Genomic DNA, 23594 nt, shown 5'->3' on the forward strand with positions numbered 1-23594 from the left:
ATTAGGTTTGGAACCTAAATTTAGAATCAATCCCTTAAGTATGGGGATTTATATTAACCATTACAATAAGGAACAAAGAAAATCTGTCTTATCTAACTACACAGTGCACCAAATGAAGAAACAGATACTATATAAAGAACCAAAATAACTGCAGCTGTAATAGATGGCTAGCATATGACAGATCTTCAAATAGTAGTTGACTGATTTCTTAATTATATCTTTGCTTTGGACGAGTTCTCTCTTTTAGCTGTTTTGACTTGGTGACAAAAACTGCAGTTTGATTGTGGTTGGCAACTAATATGGAGCCATCTTATGCATGGATTACCAACATTTAGCAACGTAACTCCAGTGGTAAGTTCTCTTATGCCTTTCCCTCTTGTACTTATTTTGATAAGTAGTTTTAATCTTTTGTTCTCCTCAATATGCACTGAAATTTGTTTGGAGAAAGAGCTTTCCAATGCATTATGATTTCTTTTTGTTAGAGAAATTTAAGTTTCCTGTGAGCCTGCTATAACATATTGATATCGAGGAATCTTTGTAACAGTTGAACTTGAAATCAAAATTGAAAGGCAAAACAGTTGAAATTATCAAGTGATATGGTCATTCATTTCTATGTATTTCATTATCATTTTTGGAGTTTTGTATGTATATTTATAATGATTGAGGTGAGAGTGGGCATTCTTACTTTGGAGCAGTATAAAATGTTCTAGAATTGATAGTCGCTAATTAGGGTTTATGCAGCTGGGAAATGGTTACTTCATCTTTATATTTTGGAGGCAAGTTTCTAGAATCCAAGATGCTTACTTAGGTCTGGTCAACTCTTGAAATGATAGGATCTAATCCTGAGATTAAGTTTCCTGCCTTGCTTAAGTTGCAAGTTATCTGTTCTGCAGTCCGTCTTGCTGTGTGGGTGCCTTCTAGGAATCTAAAAGTGGCTGTGATATGGGGAAACAGCCAGTATTTAAGGGTTTTGCTCCCATCTGCCACCATTAATCATATAACTGCTCTGTGAATGCGATGAACCTATCCCAAAGAGAGAATCCCAATTTCTATAACAAATCACCAAATTTAAGCCTCAATAAATAAAATACAAAAAAAAAAAGAAAAAAAAAGAAAAAGAGAACCAATTCAAGGTAAATGACAAGTATTGACTTAAAATTACCAATGTTCCCTTAAAATTTTCAAAATGTGATTCTGGGGCTAGGTGGAGAGAGATTTATGGCATTCATAGCCACCAGTTGGCAATCAGTTCCAAGTGATGCCGGTTGAGGGTTAAGCTGAGGTTGAGCATGAGAAGGGTGGTTTGTTGGGTCAGGTGGCTGGTTTGTTATGTGAAGGCGAAAGAAAAATTAGAAGGATGCCTGGAGAGTTGGAACTTGAAACAGATAAGAGAACGGGAGAAAGGGTGGGGGTGGTTTGAATGTTCTCTTTAATTATTTCAGTTCCGTTCTTATTTGTTTTTTAAGATAAAAGGGTTGAGGGGAAAAAATAAGTGAGCAAGCAGTGGTAGAGAATGCTTTGAAGATATAGAAGAAAATTTGAGAGGGAAAGGGGGATGATAAATAGTGTAGTAATTCTTTGCATGTAAATTATCATCATAATAATTTTTTGCATGTATTATAATCCTTTTTTGTGTCTTTGCTTATGATCAGATGGTTAATTGAATTTTATTGTAATTAACAAAATTTCTCATCATAATAATTTCATAATATTTATAGTCTTAACCATTCATTGAATGTTTATAGGCAAATCTTATCATATTTAGCTATTGTTCTTTTAATAGAAAATAATGTGAATAATAATGCATGTAGCTAATTTTGTTTTAATAGAAATTAATATGAATAATGTGTACTTCATTATATAAACAAATAAATTAGAGTGTCATTTTATTTCTACCAATTATCAGCTTTATGTTTTGAGAAACTCTCTTGTTTTTCAAAAGCTTTTCTCTAGTCTTTATCTCTCTACCAGTGCGATCCTCCTGAGCTATAGGGTTGCTTTTTAGGCAGCTTGGCAAAGACTCTAAAAAATAACATAGGAATATCAAAATTATTAGATTTACTTGTATATGAAACTTCTCTAAAGTCCTAAATTTTACAATGTAATTATTGGCTATGTCATGTGTTCATAATATCATAATGCTAAATAATCTTGTTTCAGTCAGCATTTACAAGTAGTTGGAGAACTTGCTTTGTGCTAAATAGATATTTTATTGGGGGTTTTCACTAAGTTTTGGTCTTGTTTAGTTTCCTAGGAGATTTGAACTAGAATTATGTTGAATTTTTATATGTCATGTCGAATTTCCTTTTTAGATAAAAAGGCCATCAAATCCGTCTAGTCCTTTAATTTCAAAATTAAATTATATGCTTGAGGGAAGAGATTTGTGTCGAGGAATACTTTTTATTTTTTAAAAATTCTAGAAGGATTATGTCCCAAAAAACCAGTTGCTAGCTTTTGAAACCATGTTTTGTGATTTACTTGCTGTTTAAGCTTCTGCTTGGATATTAACTTGTGTATTCATGCAGGTAGATGCTGCACTGGCTCTCCTTGGGAGCATTATTTCAAATGTGAGTGCTATTCTACATACCAGTGGCCTATTAGTTAGTAAGAGGGTGCTGTATTTTATTTAATTAAAACTTCCTAAATTAATCTGGTATTCTCTCATTTAAATGTTTTTATTTGGTTTGCTCGTGATTTTGTTGTTAGGATTTGTCAAACACATGTGTTGTGCCTCATGACGCATGGGATCTTCGATTATTTAAAGGAATGCCTTCCCTGTAAGCTCTCTTTGCTTTTGACCTGACGAAAATATTTGTCATTAGGAGTCTTTAATGAAAAGGTAAATAAGTTCTCGCTCAACGGTTCTAAAAAGGTTTATTTAGGCAATTTTCTTTGTGAAAGTTCTTCATAACATATGGTATTATTTAAAGAAGGTATACTGATGGAGTACAAGTTAAGGAAAATTTTGAATGGAGGGAACTAAATATTGAATTTCAACTGAAAAAAGTTGGATATAGTTAAGATGTATGCTTATTTGTCTATATTTAGTTTTCATTAGCTGTTTCTACTGCATCTGGCTGTATACAACCGCATGTAATGGATATAAAGGTCATCATTTGTCAATTAAAACATCAAGTAAAATAGAATATGGCTACTAAATGTGAGTCTTTATGTGCAAGCCAGAAAGCTGAACTGCTGAATTGCTGATTAAGGGACTGATTAAAAACCCCAGTTGATACTTGAAAATCTTGTCCTTGCTTTCTCCACTTCTCTTTTTGATGGAACCTCATTTCAAGTCTACATTTGATGTTATTCTTTTATCTAATTGTCTGGCATTTATGTCTTTCCAGGTGTACTCTGTACTTCATTGCTTGTTATTTTTCTCGGAAGGGATCTCAGGCAAGTGGCTCTAACTGGTTCCTTTTGGATTTTGAATTGTTACCTCACAATTGCTTTCACTGTCTCTATGCGCTGCTTGGGATATTTGTGTGTTATTTTTCATGTATCTTGTGTATATTTTTTGATACAATGTACCTGCTAGTTGGTTTTCGCTCCAATAGCATGCATTAGAGTTTCTTAAAATTTTAGATATAATAATTTATCTCCATAGCTCTCTTTTGAAAAGAAACAAGCAAATAGAAGAATTTTGGAAATATCTTGTTAATTTGGTTGAATAAACTAGAACTGATCACCTTTTTATTTTAAATTCAAGCTGGTATGTCAGTTTTGTGTGTGCATGATATGAATGGGGAGTGAGCCATCTGATTTTTGCAGGGTGACCTGAGGGACATTTTACATCTACGGAAGTATCTTCTAAGAGCAACTTTGGGCTCTCTTAGCTGGAATGTATGTTTCTCTTGATTCCTATACCACTTCTGTCCTTTATTTGGCATGATTTTTTATTTTAGTTATTCCCCCTTAGAGTTAGTATAGAAGGTAGAACTTTCAGACTACTGTTCATGTGTTTGTTTCTTATTTACTCCATGCTTGGTTTGGAGGAATGGCTATTTCATTACTTATTCTGTGATGAACAGTTATGTAAAAGTTTGGTTGAAAGGAATAGAGATTCTGAGATCTCCCATATGAATGACTGTTTTGGGTGACAAGGAATAAGTCTCCTTTAGGACAATTTTACCTTCACATATTTTATGTATTCCCAATTATATCATATTTTCTTATCCTATTATTATTTTTCTTTGTTTATCTTTCTACTGTTCTTTGTCTAGATTTTTCTTCATTTCTCAAGCATTTGATCCGTTGTTCTGCTATAAGTTGATTCAAATATTGAACCATGACAGATGCAATGAATTTTTTTTTTAAGCTTTTAAGCATTAATACAAGCAGAAAAGAAGAAAGAAACCGAGAAATATCAATCTCAACTTGTGGTAAAAAACCCTCACAAATTAGTTTAAAAATATGCTATTCTGCTGAATATAGAATCTGTAAACATATAATTTACATAAATTTACAATGTTTTGTTAAAAATTGTATAATGATTTTAATTTTTATTAGTAAAATGTTATTATTAAATTGAAGGGTAGAACAATTCTTTTATGTCTATTCCTTGTTTATTAACATCTTAACCAATCAAACATCTTAACAATATTCTTCCTGTATTCCATTCAATGATATGTAATATCTATTCCCTTTCTGCTATATTTTCATCGAATGACTACTCCATTCTCACTCTAATCCATTTAGTGAACCAAATGTAACATTTCTGTTTTAGGTCAAGATTAGAGTTGGAAACATTTCTTTTTCGAGAGAAGGAGCTATCTTTCCTTTTTGGCTGTTGGCAATCAATCAAGATTAATTATTATTTAATGTGGTGGCGGTGATTTCTAGATTTGTTGTCGAGTCTCTTCTCTGAGAATCTTCATTTTTAGGAGTTAGGAGAAATACCATTCTATTATCTGAAGTTGCTCTAAAGTTAAATTTCTTGATCTTGTGTGGCTGAGCCATCTTTTAAGCATATTGCTACTTGGAAGTGGAAGCAATAATACCCTTGGTCATTTTCCATTACTGCTTGCGACTTTCTTTGGTTTATTAGGTGAGTGATTTTTGTTTTGTTTCACCCTCCTGAAGCTAGTTTTCAGTAGACATAATAGCCTGGATGTTTTGGGGAATTCCCATAGGCCTTTTTTTCTTGAAATGTATTTATTGCTGCAGGCCATTTTTTCCTACTTCCATTAGATCCTTTTTAGGGTTATGCAAATTGTCTATCTTTAGAGTTCTATTACAAGTTGGTTTTTGAATGGTGCTCAAGTTTTATGCACTCTAGTCTTTTTTGGGGTTATGCAATGTTCCATTAAGAGTTCAACTACAAGTTGGTTCTCTGTAGTTTGAACCGCAATTTAGTTCGGTGCAATCTATTTTTCAAGTCTGTCCTTGCTAGAAATTTTGAACTGAGAAGTTTATTTTACGAGGAACTTTTTGGTGGTTGTGTGTATATATATTTGGCTTGTGACAACGAATATATAATCAGATTTATATTCTTATTTGTGGTTAGTTTGTCACCTTATAAGCTATTCATTTGCAGCAGTATAAACTGTTATTTTAACCTTAAATTTTTCTTTATTTATGGAATGCAGGAACCTTCCTTACTAAATGAGCGCTTGGTATTATTGTTACCAGCAGCAGTTTATGCTCTTTGTGCTGGGTGTGAACCTTTTACCCAGTGTTACAAAGAAATTCACCTGTTACAGTCTTTTGTGGATGTTATTGAGGTTGCAGATGATTGGATCAAGGTATGTTATGATGTTGACATTCCTTGTTGTGACTTGATTTATGAACCTTATACTATATGTTGTTTTTTCTGATAAATCTTATTTGGATCATGTATATAGGCTGACGAATATGATCACGAAAAGCAGCTTGAAAATTTTGAATGCTCTATTGAAGTTCTTGCAAATATTGATTTGGATTCAATTATTCAGGTTATGGGCTGTTATTTTCAAAAGCATTCTTCTTATTCAGGTTTATATGATTTATTGGTTTTGTTAATTTTGATAAAATTTCAGGTTTCCTCATTTCATTTTCATCAAAGTTTACGTCTTCCTCGACAATTGAGAGAGTCGCTTATGCAAGAAATGGAGTCCTGTATTTTGGGACTTTTAGCAGATCTCAAGTTTGAAAAGAAGCCTTTGTCTGATATCTTCTTCATATGTGCTCTACTATGCAATTTCATTTATGGATTATATTTTTCGAGGTTTGTATTATTTTCTCAAGACTTGTCTTTATCAGATTTGCTTTCCTTCTTTTTTATTTGTTCACAATGCATCCATGATGTTGGAGTAACTTATTATTGCATGTTGTGTTGCAGAAAATAAAACCTATTCTTGGTCTTTCTCTAGTATCATAAGCCTTTAGGTTAAGTGGTTGCTTTGTATAATATCAAAGGGCCTTCAACCTAGCAGCACGTTTGACTCATGCATGCTTTTATATTTTAATTAATAATCAAATTTCAGCACAACATATATTGTGGACTGTGCTATTTCAAAACAATGTTTGATTACAATGTTAGTGGTGGACTGTCCTAAGTCCATGGTAGCCTGACAAGATTGCAGGGGGACTTATTAATACTTTCTCATGGAAAAAATAAGCAGTTTCAGTGAATCTTAATTGATGCAATGCTAGTTCAGGCAATTAAAATTATTTTGTAGGCGGGACACAATTAAAACTCTGGAAGGTAGTTTGGTAATTTAGTTTAGTGTTTCTAGGAGTTTCTAAGAATATCATGTAGTATATAATTTCTTATTAGGAGTCTAAGTACTTGTAAGTCAAGGAATTTTTCAAGAGCTTCTCTTAGTTTCAATCTCTTGTTTTTGTTCAGTTGGCCTCTGGTTAATCAAATTAGAAGTTATTTGTTTCCTTGAGGGCATGGTTGCCTTCTCGGTTATAACTCATCCATTTTTTTTTATTTTTTTATTTCTCTAATTGTTCTCATTCTTCTTTATCTTTGATCTCTATGGTCTCACTACTATTTCATGCTTCGAATTAAGCCGTTCTTAAATCTTAGATTCTTGAATGCATTCCTTAAAGTTCTAGAACATTGTCCTACATGTAGAAATCAGAGTATTTGATACTAAATAGAACATAAATCAGAGTTTTTATATACAACCTATGACACTACTTTAGGAAACTCTAAGTTAGGAAAGATACTAAATAGGAGATATGATCCCTTAAAATAAGGGATTTTAATAAAAAAATCTACAAAATATTCCTAAAATATTTACGAATATTACTACACTCCCCTCAAGTCGGAGAATATACATTGTATAATCCCGGCTTGAATAGGAATTTATTGAACACGTGTTTTGGCAAAGCCTTGGTAAGAATGTCTCGCAATCTGTCCTTCGAAGGAATGTAAGAAAGAGTGGCTGTCTTTTTGTTGACTTGATCAAGAATAAATGCCTATCAATTTCAACATGCTTTGTTCGGTCATGTTGAACTGGGTTCTTGGCAATCTGAATGGCGATTGATTATCACACAAAACTTCAAAGTGATCCTCCGATTTGTGCCAAGTTCTTTAGTAATTTAAGTAGCCAAATTCCTTCAGATATCCCCAAAGCTAGTGCTCTAGATTCACTTCAAGACTACTTCTTGAAACAACAGATTGTTTCTTACTTCTCCAAGTTGTAAGGTTACCCCAAACAAAAGTGCAAGACCCACTAGTGGATCTTCTTTCAGTGAGATCTCCACCAACTAGAGTCTAAAAATCTTAATGATTCATCTTGTGTCTTCTTAAACATTAAGCCGTGTCCTGGAGTTTTCTTCAAGTACTTGAGAATTCTATTTGTTGTCGCCATATGCTCTTCAAGAGGATTAGTCATGTGTTGACTTATCACATTTACTGAAAAGCTATATCCGGCCTTGTCAAGGATAAGTAGATTAGTTTCCCAACTAACCTTTGAAAATTTTCTCTGTCTACTAAGGACTCATCTTCTTTATTGAATCTCAAGCTTGCCTCCATTGGTGTATCACCGGTAAACTTCCCAAGAAAACCAGTTCTTTGAGTAAATCAAGTACATACTTTCTCCGGTTGATCACAAGTCCTTCTTTTGATCTTGCCACCTCCATTCCTAGGAAATACCTTAGCTTTCCCAAGTCCTTGGTTTCGAATTCCCTGTTTAACAACTTCTTCAAATCTCTTCCTCATCATCTCCAGTAAGAATGATGTCATCCACATACACAATTAGGATAGCTTTCTTATTTGTAGAAGTTACCTTGATGAAAAGCGTATGATCGGCAAGGGACTGCTTGTAGCCATTTTGAAGAATGACTTTAGTGAACCTTTCGAACCAAGCTCTGGGTGATTGTTTTAACCCGTATAGAGACTTGTTGAGCTTGCAAACCTTGTTGCTACCTTCAATAGACTTTGAGCCAGGTGGCAATTGCATATAGACTTCTTCCTCAAGCTTGCCATTAAGAAATGCGTTTTTTACATCAAGTTGGTGTAATTTCCAATCGCAATTTACAGCCAAACTTAGGAGTACTCGAATAGTGTTAAGCTTTGCCACAGGTGCAAAAGTTTCTGTGAAGTCTATCCCATATGTTTGCGTGAAACCTCTGGCCACTAGTCTAGCTTTGTATCGTTGGATACTGCCATTGGAGTTATACTTTACAGCAAAGATCCATTTACAAATGACCTTTTTTCCTTGAGGAAGGTCCGTAATGGTCCAAGTAGCATTTTTCTCTAGTGCACAAATTTCCTCTTCAATGACCCTTCTCCATTTTGGATCCTTTAGAGCTTCAAATATGCTTGTGGGAACTCGTTCTTTATCCAAAGTTGCTGTAAATGCTTGAAAAGACGGCATCAATGAATTATAACCATAGAATTTTTCAATAGGATGCTTGGTGCAATCGTCTAACCCTTTTCTAATAGCAATAGGAAAGTCATCTAGAGTAGTGGACTTCTTGATTTCTTCTTCCATTTCGGTTTGGACCCAAATCCAATTCTTGGCAAGAATCGATTACAAAACAGTCTCGTGGATATGTCTTCTTTTTCTTGTGTAGACACGGTTTGTTTGGGTGGTGGTGTTTTTGAAGACCACAATTGGAGTAGGTGTATTTTCGGAAGAGTGTTTAAAGTGGGTGTAGGTGAATTAGTCATAGGTACTACAGAGAATCAATGGGAGCATTCACAGTGATGATCTGCAGTAATGGCGAACAAGATGGCAATTCGAAGGTTGAGAATGAAGATTAGGAGGAGATACTGTTGTGGCTGAAAATCACTCCATGTTTCCCACAATTTCAACTTTGAGTGAAATAGGAATCTGCTCATAAAATGTTATATCCATAGTGGTGAAAAATCGTTTAGAAGGAGGATGATAGCATTTATAACCCTTCTTAAGTGAAGAATACCCAACCAATACACATTTTAAAGACTTAGGATCTAACTTGGACTTATTAGGAGCAATATTTTGGATAAAAACAAGTCAGCCAAAAATTTTAAGTGGCGAATGGAGGAGATAGGCTTAAAATGAGGAAAGTCTGCAAAAATATAGATTGAGGCGTTTGAAATTTTAAAACCTTACTAGGCATCCGGTTGATTAAATATGTGGCGATTAATAAGGCTTCCCCACAAATATTTAGAAACATTAGTGGTAAATAGAAGAGAACGAGTAACTTCAAGAAGGTGCCTATTTTTTTTTTCGACAACGCTTTTTTGTCAGGGTTCCAACACAAGAACTAATCTGAACTATGCCCTTTTCCTTAAAAAATCACCTAAAGACCTAGCAAAAATTCACGCCATTATCGATTTAAAGAGCTGGATTTTAGACCCAAATTGAGTGAGAACCATGTTATAAAATTGCACAAAAACACTAGCGCTTTCAGATTTATCTTTCAGCAAATAAGTCCAAGTTATCCTCATGTGATCATCAATAAAAGTGATAAACCACTTACAATTATCAGCATTCTTCACCCGAGAAGGGCCTCAAATATCACTATGGATCAAAGCAAAAGAGTAAGAAGGCTTGTATGTAGAAGGAAAATAAGATGATTTAGTATGTTTGGCAAGAGAGCAAACTTTGCAAGAAAAAGAATTAGGCCTTTATTAATGAATAGAGCGGAAACAATTTTGCAAGGTATTGGAAACTAGGATGGCCTAAACGAAAGTGCCATAACATAACAGTATCAACTTTTCCTAAAGCGGTAAATGACTTGGAGATCTCGATTTTAGGAGAGGAAGGGAGGATGTAGAGACCATTATGCAAGCTGGCCTTACCAATCATCTTCTTCGAGTTCAGTGCCTGCAAAGTACAATCATGATCATTAAAAATTACAGAGCAGTGCAAGTCTGTGGACAATTTACTAACAGAGATGAGATTGCACGCCATGATTTGGTACAAAGAGAACATTTTAAGTGCAATCTGTTCATTGAGAATAACAATTGCCATGTCCTCTATTTTGCACAAGGTATCATCAGCCGTTTTGACAGCTTTACCAAAGGTATGGAAAAAATTGTGAAACAATGCCTTGTTACCAGTCATATGATCCGTAGCACCAGAACAAGGATCCAATTAGGAGTCAACTGGGAGGAGAAAAATGCAGTAGAAGAAAGGTTACCTTCTGGATCTTTTATGACCAGATTACCCTCACAAGACCCTTGAAACTTTCCAAATAGTTTTTGAAGTTCAGCAATCTGTTCTTTAGTGAAACTAGTGACAGAGGTGGCAACGACAAGGCTTGATTTATTATCTCGAGAGTGCTTGGACTTCCAGTCCTGAGGCTTACCATGAAGCTTTCAACACTTCTCCTTAGAGTGGCCGGGCTTTTTGCAATGATCACACCAAGGTCTCCCGTTTGGAAGAGGAGATGATTGATGGGTCGATAAGGCGATCTTTCGAAGTGGAATATGGTTCATCGACAAGATCACACACCTTCGGCTTTCTTCCTTCTTGACCATAGAAAGCCTCTCGAAGGAGGAAGAGGAGAAATAGCCAGACCTGCCGCGAACCTCGTCCGTGTCCTTATTTAAGCCTTGGAGAAATTGAAAAGTCTTCGTTGAGTAACAATTTGCTGATAAAGAGCAAGATCTCTTGGATCTACCCAATCATAATGTGCATACAAATCTAATTGTTGCCAAAGAGCGATAAGGGTATTGTAGTAGAGAGTAATGAGCATGGTTCCTTGTTTAAGGGTGGCTGCTTGATCTTCAACATGATATAATTCAGCAATGTTATCCGTGCTAGAGTAGGTTTCATGGACTGCACTCCAAATTTCAGCGGTACGTGGTGTAAAGAAGAAAGTTTCGCTTATACTGGGGTCATGGAATTAAGGAGCCAAGTCATAACGACCATTGTCACGCATCCACTTAGCAAAACCAGCATCATCCACAAAGAAGCTTCTTGATTTCACCAAGAACGTAGTCCAATCTTTCTCGCCCAAGAGAAAAATCTTAACCGATTGGGACCATTCAAGAAAATTGTTGCCATTCAATCGATGGCGGTGATAGTCGACCGCACAAATCGATGGAGCATCGGAACCAGAAAAATTTTCGGATTTGAAGTAATCTCAAGTAGGAGAAGGAGTTTGGGACATGGTCTAGGTTGAAAAAGAAATCGTAACCTAAGCTGATACCATGTAGAAATCAGAGTATTTGATACTAAATAGAACATAAATCAGAGTTTTTATATACAACCTATGACACTACTTTAGGAAACTCTAAGTTAGGAAAGATACTAAATAGGAGATATGATCCCTTAAAATAAGGGATTTTAATAAAAAAAAACATCTACAAAATATTCCTAAAATATTTACAGAATATTCCTACACTACATAGTGCCAAAAACTTGAGTCTACTGCCTATGACTAAAAATGTCATCTAATCTTCTGGCAACTAGTGTCCAGTTTCACCAAATGAGAAGGCCTCAAATTATTGGAACTTTCGTACATATGAGGCCCAGAAGTTGTTGAACTTTGACCTTTGATCCCTATAAATAGAAATCTTGATATATGAACAAGTAAGCAATTTCCCACTTTGTTGCAGTTTGGCAAAATCTTAATTTTTACTTGGGGCAAATTTTTGTGAAACTTGTGTTTTCTCCAGCGAACATTTTAGTTTGACCTTTTATACCGTGGAGACAACCAATTTATTTTTAATTTTTCTTCTATTGAGATGGTTGATGTGAGTTAATACTTTGATGCTAACCAGTCCTATCTGTAGGTTATTCTGGCGACTGAATAATTTTGTCAATTTCCCTGATTCTGTTCCTTTAAATTTTTCTTTGTTCTCTTTCTATGTTTTCTCCATGGAAGGTGCCCTGCTGTTTGCGGTTTCACTCTATTAGAGTGTAGATTTTATGGTTGCAGACATGTTTATGTCTGTAAAACGAAAACAACTTTTAAATAGAATTTGACTAGACTGATTATGGCGAGTTTGGCTGTGGCATTTCTTCACAAGTTCATGCCTTTTTTTTTATTTTTTATTTGCAGTTCAGTGGTCTAAACAAATGTTTTTGTTAACGGATTGTTTATTCATTACGTTACATGGATTGTTTATACCAGGAATAGAGAAGAAGTTTCATCATTTCTCTCAAAATTGGGCCAGTTTTTGTTAGAATTGCTGAACTATGCTGTTAATGTAATTCAAGAAAACAAAAATGATTCCAGATCTCTTGGATTTTTGGGCTTTACTTCCAGCTTTAACCAAAAAAGCGCTATTGTTGTTTCATTTAAAACCTTTGTTCTTGGTCCCCTTTTCACCCAAAGGAGAGATGGCGATGCCCTGGATGTTGTACTTTATGATGCTGTAAAGCAATCCCTGCAGAAGCTTCTGAAGGCTTTTACTGAACTGTATGATGAATATACTGAAAGTATAACCAACCTTAGGTCTGAGTTATTGGCATCAGATTCTTCTGGATCTGATTCTTCTATACGGATTTCTAACCATGCGGATAGCAATAAGAGTAGGATCATGGACATGGAGTTAGATGTAGATGAGGATGGCAAAGATATGACTATTCAGACATCTAGTGGGAAAACTCCGTCTGGTGGATCTTTCTCTGCAGTGAAGTGGAAGTTGGGTATGGTATCGCTAATCTCAAGTTTTTTCTTGGTTCTGCACGATAAGACTTGGGATGTCCTATCGAACCTCCTGGGAAAAGAACTTGACTTTAAGGTATGAATGTAATAGTATTATGCTGTATATGTTTCCTGCTGCGTTATCTGCATTTAACTGCTTTTGTCCCCCACTTTTTTTTTATAATTACAGTTTTCAATGAATTCAGGTGTATGAGGTTATTTTGTGCAATCTTTGTCGGCGCCTTCCCTCATTATATTCTTCAAAGCTGACAGATCTGGTATGAAAAATGTCTTGCCGATGATTATGTCGAATTAATAAGGATTTTCTGTAGAAGTATTTGTAATAGAAACCATAGCAGCCTGTTTAATGCTCATGCCATTTTAGTAGGGTTTGTTTCTTTTTCAACTTTTCCACTGTTCTGTCTAACATTTTTTTTCTTACTTTAGGTCAATTTAATAGATAACAGGATCAGAGTGCAAGTTAGTCAGAAGCTTGATTGTTTTAACATTCTAGCTGCTATTGGTTGTTTGCTTGATACCCTTCTTTCTTTGGACGTTGAAAAGGATAAACATGGTGTCGTAGCTTTGGAAGAAAGAGAAGCTAAACAGGTACTTTATAATGTTATTTTGCCTTTCTTGTTTATTCTTTGTTATTGGTTTTATATGCTTGATTTGAAAAGAAATGATGATTGTTTATCTTTGTAAGAGATTGGGTTTTCAGGTGAATTTCTAGTTTTTCCTCTAGATATAATACATCCACAATTTGAATACTGCAGCCTGTGTGGATTTGGGTCAAATTTGCCACAGTTTTCTTCATTGGTTAATGAATATTGAGTTTTAGATATCTTAAGCTGGTTTTAAACCAAGCTGATCTTGGACTATGGCAACCTAAAATCAAGATCGAGCTGGACTTGAATTTGATTTCTATTTGCTAACAAATCAGTAAATGTAAAAGCCAATCCAAATTAATTTGAAAAGATTATAAATTGAAACCTTAACAACCTGGAGCAAACTGGAAGTGAAAACCTGAAATGATCCAATCTGCCCTGCTGCACATATTGCCGCATCTATTGTGGTAAGCCTAGCAATAGCTGTCATTTGATGCATTAAGAGAGTGGTTGGTTTCTGCTGAAAGAAAAATAGTATTATAGATGGCTAGAAGCCTTAAAAGGTGAAATTTTATAGAATTTTAAACTTTTTCTGACCATCAGTTGCTTAAAACGGGAATCATCATTTTATGGATTTTAGGGGTGACGTGGGGAGTTTTCAGTTAAGAAGAATAAAATTAAGTTTAGATCAGGTGATATGAAAACTTGTAAGTTCTCAGGTTGGGTGAAAATTTGTCTTGGAAAGGTATTGAATTTTGATTTCAACCTGCTTTCTTCACCTTTTCTAGTGTCATAACCGCTGATTATAGCAATGTGCTCTCTTCAAGTGGCATGCTGCTTTGACACAGTTTCCAACTTCCTATCTGAAATTTTTTATTCAAAGATTGGACCTCTTTGTTGCAAAACATAATATATTCTTATGCTATGATGATGACGAGATTGACCTGGAGATTTGTTCCCAACCATTGTGTTTTGGCTTGATATTTTTTATTGCAGTCCTTGGTGTATCTTGGGGAGCTGGTTGGCAAAGTTGCAGAATTTGATCTTCTTAACTGGTTTGGTCGTGTTAAGCTAATTGACTGCATATGCAATTTTGTTTTACTCAGTCCTGAGGTTGGCCAGGTGATTATTTTTGATCCTTCCCCCCTATAGTGCCTCTCATGTTTCTCTTTTCAGATTGGACAGAGAAGTTCATGCACCGACTAAAATAATATATTAGGCGTAGATTTAAAAAAAATTAGTGCTGATATGATTTTGTATACTTATATGATGTGGAAAATCTAAGAACTTGTAGGTCATTAGCACTGTGAAGGCACCTCTTCTAGATGAGAAACGTTTTGAATCACTTTAATTAGGCATTCAGGAGGCTATTTTATTTAAAAGGAAATCGCATTTAGTAATTTAAAGTCAAGACATATAAACATGCCTCTAAAGTATTCTACTTCCTGGACACATGTAATTTTAGGAGTAGTTTCAATTCCTTTTTCAGTTTTTTGTAGTTCTAGTTTTCATCACTGTCTCTTGGTTTTAGGACATCACGAATATTTTGTCCTTTTCGAAAATTATTTAAATAGAACGAACTGATTCAGTTCCTTGTTCTTTCTCCACATGCCACTATATGGGGCATTTTTTCTGATCTGTAACCATCTACAGACAATGATTGAAAAGCTGCTTTCCATGCTCCATGATCCTGATTATCGAGTTAGGTTCATTCTAAGTAGGCGCATTGGTGTTCTATTCCAGACCTGGGATGGCCATGGAGAGCTCTTTCGTGATATTTGGTGAGTTTCTTGATGTGTTTTCAATTTTATGAAAGGCTCAGCTAAGCAGAAGGTTTTTTGATTTTGTGCGTTGGAATATGTCATAATACAGTGGTTAGTTCTTGTTAATTGTTAAGACGGACATCCATCCTAAAATGAATTGGCAATAGGTGGAGAGGCCATTGTTGTGTTTATCAGCCTAAGATACTGCAATTTGATACATGTGGGATTTCTTTTTATGACCAATTCATTACTCCCCCTCATGTATGAGGACAATGGACCTATCACTTGACATGAACTTCACATGTAGTCATACTGGATCTATCTGTGACATGAATTTTTGCATTGTAGGCTTAATAGGTCTTTCACCAGGGTACTAATGAATGGGGATAGGTACCCCCAATTGTAGGCATCCACCCTAAAACTGATTAGCATTTGTTTGAGAGGCCCTTTTTATATTTATGTGGCAAAGATACCCCTAATTTATCATCTGTTTTTTCTTTTGTTTTTTTCACCATTTAAGAGTTCTTATGTTTCAACTTTTTTCTGATGCATATGCCTATTATTTTGTGTATACAAATATTTGTTGTTTTGCTTTTAGTAGAACAGTATTGGTTTTAATGCTGGTGAAGTTCTATTGTTGCAGCTGTTGACATTGCTATCTTCATCTCTAAATTTTTGTGTTTAAGCACCGTAATGATATGATAGACATCATCGTCTTTATATGTCGTCTTTGTTTTTGATGTGTAAATTTTCTCAGTGACTTTCCTTTTCTTTTCTCCTTTATGGACAGATGTATGCTATCCATGTTTAATTTTAAGATGGGCATCCAACCTAAATCCAAATTGCAATAGGAAGGAAGGCCATGTGCCTCAGATACCCAGAATTTAATAGATGTCTTTTTTTTTATCACTTCAATATTTCTTATGTTTCAACTTTGTTCTAATGCACTTGTCAATCATTTTGCCTTCTATTTATTTTATTTTGAGTCTACCAATATTAAGGCTATTTTTGGTTTGAAATTTTATTTTTGCAAACTGCTTTTGTTTTATACTGTTTTTTTCCTGGAAAATGTGTTTGGTGAATGAACAATAAAAGATGCTTTTTTTTGTAAAATGCAAAATGTTGAAAATATCCAATAAATTTATCCCTTTATATATATCCGAAGTTCACAGGGGGATTTGAATTATTGGGAAATGGAGTCTCTGACTTTATTCTTTAATGTGCTTTTCACTAAGAAGTCCTGATGTTGGTGATAGTGATTTGGGTGTTTTCAAATAGTTAACAGTTTCAGGTTATTTGTTTAGGCTTTAATTTTGGCTGGCAGGTACTTTCTCATGGAAGAACCTTTGATGTTTACGGCACATTCTAAACAATGTTTTAGCTTTGGGAAATTGTACTTTAATAGCACCTTTTTATGCAAAAGTAAAGTCATATCATACTATGTGCATGAGAAATGACAATGGGCCATCTGTGGTAGGTTCTTTAGCTAGGAAGATATCTCTAGTTTTCATTTTGTTAAACAGTCAACTTGTTTTGTCTCTTGATGATTTAGTCATGTAGGAGCTGTTGATCCATGATTGGAGTTTTTGCCCACTCCTGGATTTGTAGTATCTGAAAATCTGCTCCACCTTTCCTAACTTGTCTTTCTGAGAAATATATTCACTCAATGAATTGGAAGTCATCACATAATAAGTGTCTGTAGTCAACTGTTGCATGTAATGTGAAAATATTTTCATAAATAGCACCTTCAAAAGTGCCCTAAGAGCACTTGTTGGCGAAATTCATTTTCTTTATAGCTTTCTTATCTTGTGTCTAGATTTTTTTTTGCCCAAAACAAGTTTCAGTTGAAATTCTAATTTGAAGATGGGTGTTGTTTTGGATGGAAAAAGGTTTGATAAAGTTTCACGCTGACTAGACGTGTTCTCTGGAATCTACTAATAAAGGGATGCTGTTGAAAAATGTCTTTCTAAGCATCTTTCTTCCACTCTGAACATTAGAATTACTGTCAAAAGAGTAAAAATTCATGTACATTATATAAAAGGTTACGCGCTTTCATGTTCTATCTTATATTGATATCTCTTAAGGAACTAGTGTGAAGGGTATATTAGTATCAGTATACTTAATAGTGTTAATTAAGACTTACTATAATATATTGGTTCTCTAGTTCTCTTCAATCTATTTTTTCCCTTTCCATTAATATTTTTAGAGTGGTCCTTAATCATAAAAAAAGTAACACATTGAATTGTAACACTTTCTTGGTTGTTTTTGCAGTTCTAACTTTGGCATCGAGTTGATCTTTTACTCCAAAGAAAAACTTGTTACAGCTCGGGAAGTTCTTGCTGCTGGTCCACAGCCTCGTCAAAAAGTTGAAACTGTCATTGTTACCCTAATGCAGCTTGCTTTGCATAGTGAGAACATCGAATTAGAGGTTGGATGTGATTTTGTTTGTTACTGTAGCACCTGCCCTTCTTGAACGCCCTTCTTGAACCTTTTTTTTTTTTTTTTTATGATTGAATGGGTTAATTGTGCAATTTAGAAGGGCTTAATGGTTGTATTCATTTAACGTGCAGGCTGTTTTCATGATGTGTGCAGTTTCTTCCATTGATCCTTGTCAGAGGTACAATATTCTACCTTTTTCTTTGTGATTTTTACCAACACGGGTTTGTTCCTTTGAGTGGTAATCTTTTTGCTTCAGGGAATTAGTAAATGCAGCACTTGATAATTTGGCAAGAAAGCTAAACTATATGTCAAGAATGAAGGTGAGCAGGTTTTCTTCATTTTTAATTCATTATGATTGTTGACATGGAACAGCGATCGCTGTGATTTATATTTCTTGAGGTTTTACCCTGTCAAAATGCCTCTTTATGAACTCCCTTTCAAAGCATTCAATGGAAGGATTGATTCTGGAATTTGTTTGCTGGAAGTTTTTGATTTTCCGAACTATCTGGACCTTCATTTTGCTTTAACTTTGCAGAACGTTTTTCCTTTGCAGTACTTGGAAGAACTTATTGGATCCATTTTATTTTGTTGGGTTGCTTGTGGTGTCAGCATAGCTGCTCTTGTTGAGGTAACTTACCTGTTAGCTTCTTATTGGATTCTGTTTTGTTTGAAAAACACAATAACTGGCATCTGTTGTAGTCAATCAAGTATCTTTTTGAACAACTCCTATGTTGTGTTGGTTTGTTGTTTTGGCAGCAGTTGTGCTTTTTGATACAGTTAATCTCAAAATTCTTTAAAATATTCTAAGGTAGCAGTTTTTATGTGCTTTTTAAAGGTTGCTAAATGTTATTGAGTCTTCTCATTCTCGTCTGGCTGTTGATGCTAATAAATGATAGAAGTCACTGAATGAGTTGAAGTGTCATCTGTTCTGATTAACTCATCTAGTTGGATGACTAAATCAAATACATTGATTATGTGTTGTAAACTTGGGTAATATTTTGTTATTAGGGTTGTTTTGTTTGCTTTCAATTATTAAATGTGGAAAGCATGTTTTGGATCCTTATTTTTTTATGTACGATGTTGCTTTTCCATTTCTTTTTCCTTATGGAATTAAACATTCTCTGACCATTGGCGGTTATTGCTTGCAGATACGACAACTTTTTGTATTAGATGCTGAACCTAGTTATTTCTTGCAATATTGTTTCCATTGGCTTCTTCCAGCTTTATTTATTCACGAGGACAACTCTAACCTGAACTGGGTTTCTAAGGTAGGACAAATTCCTTGTCCTATCACCTTTCTGGTTTGAATAAATAAAGACATTTTAAGGTTTATGGTTACATCTAGGTAAAAGATCTTTAGAGAAATGTCACTAATTAATGTTGTCTTCTCTTTTGCAAGAAATTAAGGTTTATAGGTGGTTTTGGTCAATCTGATAAATGTTTTGTTTTAGACGTACTAGTCTCTTAATGATATCTATTCCCTTTTCTACTTACATACTATATTTTGTTTGACTGACATGATTAGTTGATTTCAGATTGCTGGTCAACCTTTGACTGTTATGGTTAAGGATCATTTCGTGCCAATTTTTTCAGTTTGTATGACACTGCATTGCAGTAAGAGCTCTGGTTTTGAGAAGGGAGCAATGGTGCTTCAGAACTCTATTTTACATTTTGCTGAGATCTCTGAGAGTGAAAGAGATGAACTCATAAAGAAAAATATGGTATGTTCCCTGTAAGTTTGATACATCCAGCGGTTCATGATAACAAAATTAGGTGGAAAACCTTTTTAAGTTGGTTTTGGCATGACAACCCCGCTGAGCAGGATCACTTACAGGAAGATTTTTCTGATAATATGCGTGACTCACTTTGTTACTGTAATATGCATTCATTAGTAACAGTTTCTCAAGATTTTTCTGATAATTCCTGATGATTCATTGTACAGGCTGACTATAGCAAAAATTAAGTGTCCAATCTAGAACCAGTTGATATGATGTGGAGGCGGACAACTTGAATATATGGCTGCACTAAATTGAAATCTTATTTGATATTGGATAACACCATTTAATTCTCATCAGTATATATAGGTCTGATAGTGATAACTAAAAACCCAAACGAATTACGATGTGGACAGTGAATACAGAATAAACAATAATTAATATTCAAAAAACATTTTTAAATGAGAGTAGTTTTAGTTACATTTATGTGGACAGTATTTTCTCGGAGTGTAGCACCTTTAATTATGCATTCAAAGCATTTTAGTCCTGCGTCATTTATGAATCCTCATTTATTGCAAAATCATTTTATATTTCGGGACTTAGCTTTTATAATCATGTATGATCAGGACCACATCAACTTTAACGTTTGACTTTTTCCTCTTTTTTGTGCATTTGTAGGTGTCTATTGTCAGCCATATTCTTTCTCTTGCATCTTGTGCATCAGATCCAATTATTCCTTTTTTCTCCAGGGATACTATTGCCCGTGCAATACAAACAGTTGTTGATGGATTTTTGGAAATGTATGTTACATTTAGTTTTTATTTATTTATTTATTGTTCATTTTGTTAGCTTTTCTTTGTGTATTTATTCATTTCTCCTTTGACTCATGTAGGGATGATCACTGTGCAAGTATTAGTGTTGTTGACAAGATTAATATCTTTCGTCCTGACAGAGTTTTCATGGTGAAGATGCTTTCTTATAACAAGGATTTCTATTTAAGGATATTTCAATGAATAGTCTTCCTTATCTTTTATTTTCTCACATTCATTGTAATTTTGCAGTTTATTGTAGAAATGCATTACAAAATTGCAGCAGCTATTCATCACAGGCACAGATGTCATCGGTTAGCTTCAATAGAGGTGCTTATAACCGTTCTTGGGCATAGAGCTGCGCTTTCAAGTACATCCAAGTGAGTTGCAATTAAAGTCTTATTGACTTAATCAAAGTTATACATGTGCATGTGTGAAACATCTGCACGAGCTTCTGAGGTTTTGTTCTAGCAATTAGTGGAACTTGCCCTATGCTGTTTTGAATGGGTTGTATCATACATATAGTCTATATATAGGTGTGATACGAGTTTTTTCATTCCTTTGCTTGTGTACAATCAGAAGAGTTTTGAAGATTCATTTTATTTATAACGATTGATGGTTGTGATTAGTTGAGCTATTGTAGTGTCTGAGGGTAAGTTATAAAAACAGCAAGTGAAGATCACATCAGGACTAGGAAGGAGGCAGGGGTGAAGTTTGTGTGGAATTCCCCTTTGTTGTTGTAAATAGTTGCATATAGAAAAAACTAATTATGGATGTTTGGTTAACTGCGGATTCAGGATGTGTCTTAATTTACAAGTTTTCTTTTCTTTCTCAACATCTAACTTTATCTATGGGCTTAATAGTGAATACCATATTAGGATTCTTATGTTGAGTTGATTACCATTTTAGGATGTTTAGTTGGGCCTTTTATCATCTAGACTGTTGCCCATATTTCTATTGTTTGAAACATCCTCCCCACAAAGTTGCACTGCAGAATAGTTGTGCACTTGCTCAAAGACAATTTTACCTAAACTGCGTTTTCAAGTTTGGGATAATAGTAAAACGCAATTGATGTTGATTAATGTAAGTTTTGTTTTTTTATGTTTTTGATCTTTTCTTTGGATTCTTTTAGTCTTCAATAACGGGGTTGTGTGAAAGGGTAAATTTCTCTCAGAAATCTTTGGCTGAGTTTAGTTGTGATCTTTTGATGCCTGGCTTTTCAGAAAATTTTTTGAGGTTTTGGAAGAATTTCAGTCTCATGCGTGCTAGTTTTGGCTTGTACGGTTATTATTTAAAGTTATGCACTTTAATGAATTGAATCCTCATTTGAATCATTTTTGAGTTAATGCAGTTATCTTTTCAATTTGATTGGCCAATATATTGGTTGCCATGCTTTACAAGATCAGTGCTGTTGTATAATTTCTTCCTTACTCAAAACTTTTAAAAGCAACCCATCTAAGGAAATTGTTGGTGTGCTTGGTGAACAACTCCAGGTATTTTATTTGCTTAACTCTTTAAAGATTACAATTTATTAACTTGGCGAAATCTCTGTTCTCAACTTGTTTTCTTTTGCAGTTTTTGGTATCAAAGTTGGTGGCATGTTGCATTCCTCTTGAAGCTGAAGGGCAGCGTTCTGCAACTGTATCATCTCTATTTTTGTCTTTGCTTCTTGAGCTAACAGTGGAGTCTGATCCTTCTCTTTATGATTATATTAGAGTAAGTATCTTTGGCTTCCTACTGTAAAATGGAGGCTCTTTTATTATACCTTAATGGGGAAGTTTTCCAGATGCATGTGATATTGTTTTGTATGGTTATCTTTTGAACTTTTGGAAGCTATATCCTTGAACTTATTTATGGAGTATTCTATTTCAGGAATTGGAACCCTTTCCTGAAATAGATATCTTTGAACGAATAAGAAACTTCCACCAGGATTTGTGCCGAGCATACTCTCCAAGAGACCATTTATTGAAGGTAAGACTGAATGAATTATAGCTAAATCAATGTATCATTATATGTATGATTGGATGATTTACTCACCATGGTTTTCCTGTTCTATTTCTCCCATTTTGTTCTGCTTGTTTTTAGATTGTGAAGAGGTCTTGCAACCTTCCGCCAAGATTACTTTCATGGAGGTCAATGTGCTTTCTAAACTTGCATTTCCATGCTCTTGGTTCTTCAGATTGAAGCTTATATAAATACCTTTGGGTTGTCTAGTTAGCATGCAGGTGGTAAAATGAAAAAAATAGAAACCAATTAATACTAAATCACTTCCTGTACATTATGAAGTTATATTTTATAAAGTGATTGTTTTCAAAATGCTTAAGGTGTTGCATTCTATATTTAGAATGGGTTCAGCTGAAATTTCTGATATGCTGCTGCTGTTAAGATGCTTCATGTTTCTTGGCCCTTGCAGTCTACAGGCACTGCACAAGAAGCTACTTGCAGGGGAAACATTTCAGGGAGGGAAGACTACTAAAGAATTTGTGGATGATACATATTGGCATGGTGACGGGGAAATTGTGCATGCGGTTTGGACACTTGTTCGCATGTGTGCTTCAGATGATTCTAGTAGGATTAGAGGATTGGTGTCTGATTTAATATCCAGGGTATTTTTATTAGATTTGCTTACACCTTTGCTATCTGATGCTTTATGTGTCAGCTTACATGATTTCTGCCTACCTGATTGTGGTTGTAGGTTGGCATTGGAGATCCACACTCTGTTGTTTTTCATCTCCCCAGAGACTCTAACCATATGCATGTTCATGGACCCATTAGTCATAATGGTGCTTCTGAAATCATGGGGTCTAGCGTATCTGAAGAGCTTCTAATAGCACTTTTGAAAGTTTTGAAGAAATACTTAATGGATGATTCTGTTAAAATAGTTGATATAACGTCACAAACACTTCGGGTGAGTCCATAAAGATTTCTTTGCCTCTGTTTTATGGTAAAGTTCCCATTTTTAAGTTGTATTCAATGGTTTCTTTCCTGTCAGTTTTTTATCAGCCAGCATTTTTTTTTTTGACTAGGTAAGCAGTAATGACAACATAAATTCTGTAAGCTTTCCTACAAAATTAATTTTAATCTTATCTTTAGAACATTAATTGCTAATGCACTAAAAAACTATGATTAAAAATAAATTCTGAGTGGATGGGACAAGGAAAGGCTTGTTGTCTGTTAAGATAGTAAAATATTTGATGATGGTAAGTTCATTAAAATAATTAACTTGGACCTATT

The 23594-nt window shown here is 34.6% G+C and overlaps 1 protein-coding gene across 2 annotated transcripts in view; it reads left to right on the forward strand.

Moving 5' to 3' along the window:
- LOC108456394 (serine/threonine-protein kinase ATM) overlaps window positions 1-23594 on the forward strand; it is a 55626-nt gene that overhangs the window by 6109 nt on the left and 25923 nt on the right. For both annotated transcript variants that reach the window (XM_053018734.1, XM_053018735.1), the window contains 28 exons: window positions 277-351; window positions 2526-2567; window positions 2707-2777; window positions 3351-3399; window positions 3775-3846; window positions 5592-5747; window positions 5847-5936; window positions 6021-6208; window positions 12511-13123; window positions 13233-13304; window positions 13474-13635; window positions 14631-14756; window positions 15288-15415; window positions 17669-17825; window positions 17968-18014; window positions 18093-18156; window positions 18390-18464; window positions 18985-19104; window positions 19372-19557; window positions 20230-20351; window positions 20444-20513; window positions 20613-20740; window positions 21712-21853; window positions 21936-22076; window positions 22233-22331; window positions 22446-22492; window positions 22774-22966; window positions 23056-23268. In XM_053018734.1, the coding sequence (XP_052874694.1) occupies window positions 277-351; window positions 2526-2567; window positions 2707-2777; window positions 3351-3399; window positions 3775-3846; window positions 5592-5747; window positions 5847-5936; window positions 6021-6208; window positions 12511-13123; window positions 13233-13304; window positions 13474-13635; window positions 14631-14756; window positions 15288-15415; window positions 17669-17825; window positions 17968-18014; window positions 18093-18156; window positions 18390-18464; window positions 18985-19104; window positions 19372-19557; window positions 20230-20351; window positions 20444-20513; window positions 20613-20740; window positions 21712-21853; window positions 21936-22076; window positions 22233-22331; window positions 22446-22492; window positions 22774-22966; window positions 23056-23268 (3648 nt within the window). The remainder of the gene's footprint in view (window positions 1-276; window positions 352-2525; window positions 2568-2706; window positions 2778-3350; window positions 3400-3774; window positions 3847-5591; window positions 5748-5846; window positions 5937-6020; window positions 6209-12510; window positions 13124-13232; window positions 13305-13473; window positions 13636-14630; window positions 14757-15287; window positions 15416-17668; window positions 17826-17967; window positions 18015-18092; window positions 18157-18389; window positions 18465-18984; window positions 19105-19371; window positions 19558-20229; window positions 20352-20443; window positions 20514-20612; window positions 20741-21711; window positions 21854-21935; window positions 22077-22232; window positions 22332-22445; window positions 22493-22773; window positions 22967-23055; window positions 23269-23594) is intronic.

This window comes from Gossypium arboreum, chromosome 9 (genome assembly GCF_025698485.1).
Source record: "Gossypium arboreum isolate Shixiya-1 chromosome 9, ASM2569848v2, whole genome shotgun sequence".
Lineage (NCBI taxonomy): Eukaryota > Viridiplantae > Streptophyta > Magnoliopsida > Malvales > Malvaceae > Gossypium > Gossypium arboreum.